The following is a 7,129-nucleotide window of genomic DNA, read 5'->3' as shown; positions in this document are numbered from 1 at the left end:
ACAAGCGTAGTGATGGCGTAAGGAAAGGAAACTCAAGGTGAGGGAAGGTGAGGCAGGTATCGGTGGTCAAGGTATGGTCGTGAGGTGCAGGTGTACAGGTAAAGGTGTGTACGTACGGACCACACACACACATACACACACACACACACATACATACATACATGCACACACATACACACACATACACACACACACACACATACATACATACATGCACACACATACACACACATATATACACACACACACACACACACACACACACACACACGCAGTCACACACACACACACACATACATACATACATGCACACACATACACGCACACACTACACACACACACACACATACATACATACATACATACACACACACACACACACACACATACATACATACATGCACACACTCACACACACATACATACATATACACACACACACACACACACACACACACACACACACACACACACACACACACACACACACACACACACACACACACACACACACACACCACCTCTAGGCATGTCTGTCCTACACCTCCAATATATTCACTTAACTGTTGGGGGGTGGGGAGCGTAAGCGTGGGGAATGTAGGGCAAATGGGTATGGGAATGGGGATGGGGAATAGGAATGAATGGATAGTGGGATGGTGGTGATGGGATGGAAATTATATGTGGGGGGTTGTATGAGGGGGTGCGTGTGTGTATGATCTCTTGTCACTTCCGTATTGTTTACACTCTGATCATGGAACAGTTCCGCCACCACACGGAACTGAGTCCAACACAGCCGGTTAGAGGAGGAAAATTTCACTAAGCATCTTCGTGAAAGTTGATTCTTCCTGGTAGGACACACACACACACACACACACACACACACACACACACACACACACACACACACACACACACACACACACACACACACACACACACACACACTGTGTATACCCTCAAAACATAGACTAATCACTGCAGGTAAGGAGGGAGAAGGAGGAGAAAGAGGAGGGACAAGGGATACACCTGTAGCTCCTCCTCCTCCTCCTGCTTGCAACACGAGGTGGTTGGCTGGCTTGATGGTACAGTGTCTGACAGGTTATAAAGGCAGGTAGTGACAGTGTAATGGACAGTAGTACCGAGGAACACGACGAGGACGGAAGGTGAGGTTAATCGAGCTCTCGGAGGTGTGTAATAATTAACAGTTTATTGAAAGAGCATGGCAGCCAGAAGGTGTACAGTTACATAATTGGGGAATGGGTCACTTGATTGACAAATAATATACAAGTAACATAAGTGATACAAATATGATATACAATAACTAGGTGGGGAGAAGGTCATACTACAGGGCATTTCAACATAGTGACAGTGGAAAAAGGTAAGATTGACTGGGAGTGAATACACTGGTTGATTACAAGTTATTGGTAAATTTTTACAATGGTTGGGACTGGGCTGTTCTTATAGTGATCAGTACGTGCTCTTATGGGCTGGATGCGGTTGTGGTGTAGAACAGCAATTCTCGGACGAGAGATCTCGGGTGGTAGTAGGAGCCGGTGTCGAGGATGGTGCAGAAGCTTCCCACCAAATTTGCAGATGAGGTCGTGGTGATGGGCAGTGAGAGGCGAGAGGGTCAGTGTGTTGAGCGCTTCTTGATATGTGGAGTAGGAAGGGGAGAGAATAATCTTGCATGCCCTCTTTTGCACTTTTTCTAGGTGTTTACGTTGTGTGGCATTTAGGGAGGAAGACCAGGTAGGGGAGGCATAGGTGAGCATTGGAAGTATAAATGTTGTGTAAACACTGAGGAGCTCGGGTGCAGGAACTCCGAGGGACTTGAGTCGGCGGAGGAGGTGGAGACGGAAACTGGAGGACTTGACAACCTCACTGACGTGTGGTTTCCAATTTAGTTTGTTATCTATGGTGACGCCGAGGAGCTTAGTGGAGTCTACAACGTGGAGTGTGTTCGGACCTAGAGTAATGGAGGGAGGTGGGACAACGTCGGAGGAGAGGTTGTTGTGCATAACCATGGTCTTGGTATAGTTGATGGTGACGTGGTTGTTGGTGGCCCAATTTTGGAGACTGTTCAATAAATCTTAGAGGGCGGAGTAGTCAGGAGCCGAGTTGTTGACACTGATCCCAATGGTGGAGTCGTCGACATTTTCCAGCTTGCAGAAGTATGTATGTGTGTGTGTGTGTGTGTGTGTGTGTGTGTGTGTGTGTGTGTGTGTGTGTGTGTGTGTGTGTGTGTGTGTGTGTTTTCGCATAAGTACTCTTATATTTTATCACAAACTTCAAGTGTACGATGTGTGTTAATCTCTCTCTCTCTCTCTCCTTACCTGCTGCGTACCCTTACCGACGCAGGTAAAACATTTCAACAAACCGGAAATACCAGGAAAATTATATCCCATGATGAGATGCTTGAAGAGAGAGACCGAGAGATAAAGAGACAAAGGTTAGATAGAGAGACAGACAGAGATAATATAGAAGAGATAATTTATATTAGCAATCATTCTTACCACTACAATATTGCGGGTATCGATCCCAAGTCCCCAGTGGTGAGACGCAAACAAGACACCGCTAGACAGAAGTTTACCCTAAAATGCCATACCATTAGAGAAAACGTATATGTTTAATATTTTACAAGGATAACTATTTCTAAAACGATATTTCACATTTGTTTAAGTAATTTTAATTTTATTAAAGATATAGACCTTGATAATACCTAATAAAAGTCTCGGATTCATAATACCTTTGGAAAACACACTTTATTTTGGCTTTTTTATAATCATCTCAATTTACTGTATAATAATAATGATGTAGAATTTCGATTTTTTGGGTGGGGGGGGTGGGTGGTGTTCGTGAAAATCTATATATTGCTTGTTAGTTTGTTCCACCATGTTTACTCTGTCTGTCTGTCTGTCTGTCTGTCTGTCTGTCTATATTCTTCATCTAACTACAACTAAAAAAAAATTACCAAAAGATTTATCACAGAATATGTGCCCTGGGAAAGATGGCAAAACGCTCACTGACAAACGAGAAGTCCCAGGTTCGACTCCCAACTTCCGGCACTACCCGACGGATCGTGACGTGTTGCTCAAGTCGTCGCACAGGTGGATCAACGGCAAGAGGACGGACGACGACGTGGGGCCGTACTGGAGGGTCCATGATAAGTTATACGACCTGACGGGGTTTGTTGACAAGCATCCCGGAGGTGTGTGTGTGTGTTGGGGGTAACTCTTGTTTATATATACCATCTCTCTGTCACTGTGGCGTAGCTGTCTGCCCGTCTGTCTGTCTCTTGACACTTTCTTTCTCTAGTTTTCTTTATTTTTCTTTATTACTCTTTCTTTGTAGTTTTCTATCTCTCTGTAGTTCTCACAGTGTCTCTCGCTTTCTTTTCACTATAGCTTTCTCTCTCTCTCTTTTCACTAAAGCTCTCTCTCTCCCTCTTCCACTATAGTTTCATCTGTCTCTTTCCCTTTCTCTATCTATAGCTTTCTTCCTCTCACTCACTCACTCTAATTATTTTACTACCTTAAACACAATTACTTTCCAAGGTTAAAAAAAAAATAAAATAAAATATAACTAAAAAAAAATTTCCTGATATACAAAAACACCAAATAATTTCCAATGTTTTAAATTTCCTTTAAATCTTTAGGGAGGGATTGGATTCTGGCTTCACGAGGGACAGACATCACAGAGCTGTTTGAAATCTCTCACCTGACCTCCCTACCCCTTCAGTACCTCCGTCAGTATTACGTGAGAGAGGCCAGTTCGCCCAGAAACTCTCCCTACACTTTCCACTCAAATGGGTTCTTCAAACGTTTCCGAGAGAGGGTAAGGTCCAGTGTTGATGGTGATATTTTGTGAGTGTTGGTGATAGTTTGTGAGTGTTGGTGATAGTTTGTGAGTTTTGGTGATATTTTGTGAGTGTTGGTGATAGTTTGTGAGTGTTTGTGATAGTTTGTGAGTGTTGGCGATATTTTGTGAGATTTAGTGATATTTTGTGAGTGTTGGTGATAGTTTGTGAGATTTAGTGATATTTTGTGAGTGTTGGCGATATTTTGTGAGTGTTGGTGATATTTTGTGAGTGTTGGTGATATTTTGTAAGTGTTGGTGATAGTTTGTGACACTTGGTGACCCAGACAAGGTGAAATAAAGTTACTGATCTTCAGGTGAAATAAACTAGGGTGGCTAATCTTCAGGTGATCAATCAATTTACTGAACAACTATGTACCTGGCAGGCAGGACCGATCCTGAAGGAGGTAGGAACAGGACCTAGTTCCTTGATGGTGACGATGCAGGACTCCTTGGCGGTATCCTTCCTCCTACTGATGGTCGCTGCTGCTTCCTGGGATTCTCTACCCCTCGCTCTAATGGCAGGTGAGAGAGAGAGAGAGAGAGAGAGAGAGAGAGAGAATATTTTTTTCTGTAGTTATATTTTTTTACAATTTTATTTATTTATTTATTTATTTATTTCACCAGGCGTCTTTCTTGCGGCAACAGGCAACTGCGCTCACAACTTCACCCATCAGAGAGACACTTGGCGGCTGTACTACCTCGACCTGACACTGTTATCCTCATATGAATTCCGCATCATCCACATCATGTCCCATCACGGGTATCCTAACACCTACTATGACTTCGAGGTAGCTGTTCTTGAACCATTTTGGACATTCTTACCTAAACCAAACAAGAATTGGATCCAGAGATATGGGAGTTATATTCTTGATCCGATCCTCTTACCATTGGCGTTATTCTCTGAGGGGCTGAAGAGATTGTGGTTCCTAGCTCTTGGGGAAGTGAGGTTTAGGCCTGAGAATGGGTTACCTATACTGGAGCTCTTGGTGTTCCTTGTGTTGTCTCAGTCCATCATAGTTGCTCTCAGGTAAGTGTTTGTATGTGTGTTAATGTTGTGTTTTAATTCGAGTTATTTTGGGGGGGGGGTTAGGTGATTTTGCGGGGAATTTTTGTGTTTTTAAGTTTTGATTTGGTTTAATAGTTAATACATAGTTATACACACACACACACACACACACACACACACACACACACACACACACACACACACATACACACAAGACCTTCAATCTCTATCAATTCCACAATATCTACATCAATTCCATCACTAACTTCAAAACCATTCAATTTCTGTCATCTTAAGGATCACTCATCAACTTAACTATTTAAAACCTTACAACCATTAATGTCAATCTTATATTTTTGTAGAGTAAATTAATGTTATCTAATAAAAGTTAAATAAAAGAAAATAGATCAAAGTTGCATAAGAAGAGTTGTAATTACGTGTTGTTGTTGTGATCAGTTGTTGTTGTGATCAGTTGTTGTTGTTACAGGTTGTGGTTGGTGATGCACGCGGTCTGTAGCGTGTTAGTGGTGACCCTAGCACTTGTTGGCACTCACCACCACCCAGATATATACCACCAAGGAGACGCTATGAGACAAGACCGTGACTTTGGCCTGTGTCAACTAGATGCCGTGAGGGACAGGTGAGATGAGTTACCTGTACAAGATAATATTGTCTGTAATTAATAGAGTTTTACCTGTGTGTGTGTGTGTGTGTGTGTGTGTGTGTGTGTGTGTCTGTCTGTCTGTCTGTGTATGTGTGTGTATGCGTATGTATGTGTGTAATGCTATAAAAACTATATTCTCTCTCACCTGTTCATCACAATCTTGCATCACCTGTCTACACAAACACAAACAAACTCACCATACATAAAACACGATATAACACCAAAACAAACGAATAACAAACCATTACTCTCATCTCTCATCTCTCATCTCTCATCTCTTATCTCTCATCTCTTATCTCTCATCTCCATTCCAGGGTAGAAATCAACACCAATTTATTCTTAGTGGCTGTGGGCTACGGTCACCACGCCCTACACCATCTCTTACCTACTGTCGATCACTCCAAGCTCACCTACCTGTACCCAGCCCTTCTTGAGACCTGCAGGGAGCACCACATCGACTACTCCTTCGTCAGGGTGTGGTACATGGTGAAGGGGAAGTACCTCCAGTTGGCTAACATCACTCCAAGTGTTACGCCGAAGATAATTAATAGTTGGGAATCAGAAGAAAATGAAAGATAGTTTATGTGGTTTTAATAATGTGTTTTAGGTTTAGGTTTAATTTTATCATTGGTTTAATTTATGATTTTTTTTTCTTGTTTTTATACTTTTTGAGGTTTTAATGTTTTTGTTTTGGTTTATTCTCTCGTTGTTTATATCTTTATTGGTTTATTTTGTTTTATGTTGTTCGTTACGTGATGTTTTCTATATAATGAAGACCAGATTATCATGTTACTTGTTCCATTGTTCCAGTATGTATGTATGTATGTATGTATGTATGTATGTATGTATGTAAAACGAATAAATATCGATGTGAAATAAAGAAAATACGTGTCTCATCACCTCTCTCTCTCTCTCTCTCTCTCTCCCAAGCGAGTAATTAATTTTTTTACCAATACGTCATCTAATATAGCCACTTAGAGTCATTAAGTGGTAAATCCAGCCACTTTGTTCTCTCATTGTCATCTGTCCCTCCCTCCCTCCCTCCTTCTCCACCTTCCACCCTCCTTCCTTCCCTCCTTCCTTACACGCGCCCTTCCCTCCTCCCCTCCCTCCCTCCCTCGTTCTCACAGGAGGTACAGTATTTTCCTCCCCTCCCTCCCTCCCTCGTTCTCCACCTTCCACCCCTCCTTCCCTTCCTCCTTCCTTACACGCGCCCTTCCTTCCTCCTCCCCTCCCTCCCTCCCTCGTTCTCACAGGAGGTACAGTATTTTCGGATCACCTGAAGATTAACCACCCCATCTTATTTCACCTCAGATTAACGCTAACCCAACCTACCTCCCCCCTCCCCAGGTAGCGTTAGGGGTGTCTAATCAACAGGTACAATAAGCTGTAGTTTAATCTTCACGTCATCTATTTGGTTTTCATCAGCTCTAAAGAGATTCTGTGATAGGAAGTGTTTCATATGGTTGTCAATGAGGTATAGTGACATGAACGCCAGGCTTTGTTTAATGCTCGTACTGGCGTTGAATTTATGGGTTTTTTTTTTTACAGTAAAGGCTTCACGTAGTGTTTTAACGAGTTACTTTAATATCGCCACCATG

At 42.4% G+C, this 7,129-nt stretch overlaps 1 protein-coding gene across 1 annotated transcript; it reads left to right on the top strand.

The window, feature by feature from the left end:
- The first annotated feature begins 2,991 nt into the window (after positions 1 to 2,991).
- LOC121871184 (cytochrome b5-related protein-like) lies at positions 2,992 to 6,218 on the top strand. The gene is made up of 6 exons (XM_042373353.1): positions 2,992 to 3,208; positions 3,656 to 3,834; positions 4,242 to 4,380; positions 4,483 to 4,885; positions 5,352 to 5,504; positions 5,843 to 6,218. Exons 1-6 carry the CDS (start codon positions 2,992 to 2,994, stop codon positions 6,105 to 6,107), a joined length of 1,356 nt encoding a protein of 451 aa, XP_042229287.1. The 3' UTR covers positions 6,108 to 6,218.
- The last annotated feature ends 911 nt before the right edge of the window (positions 6,219 to 7,129 follow it).

This window comes from Homarus americanus, unplaced genomic scaffold (assembly GCF_018991925.1).
Source record: "Homarus americanus isolate GMGI-L3 unplaced genomic scaffold, GMGI_Hamer_2.0 scaffold32583, whole genome shotgun sequence".
NCBI classification, from domain to species: Eukaryota; Metazoa; Arthropoda; class Malacostraca; order Decapoda; family Nephropidae; genus Homarus; species Homarus americanus.
The sequence above is the reverse complement of the archived record's forward strand: the minus strand, read 5'-3'. Positions and strand labels throughout refer to the sequence as shown.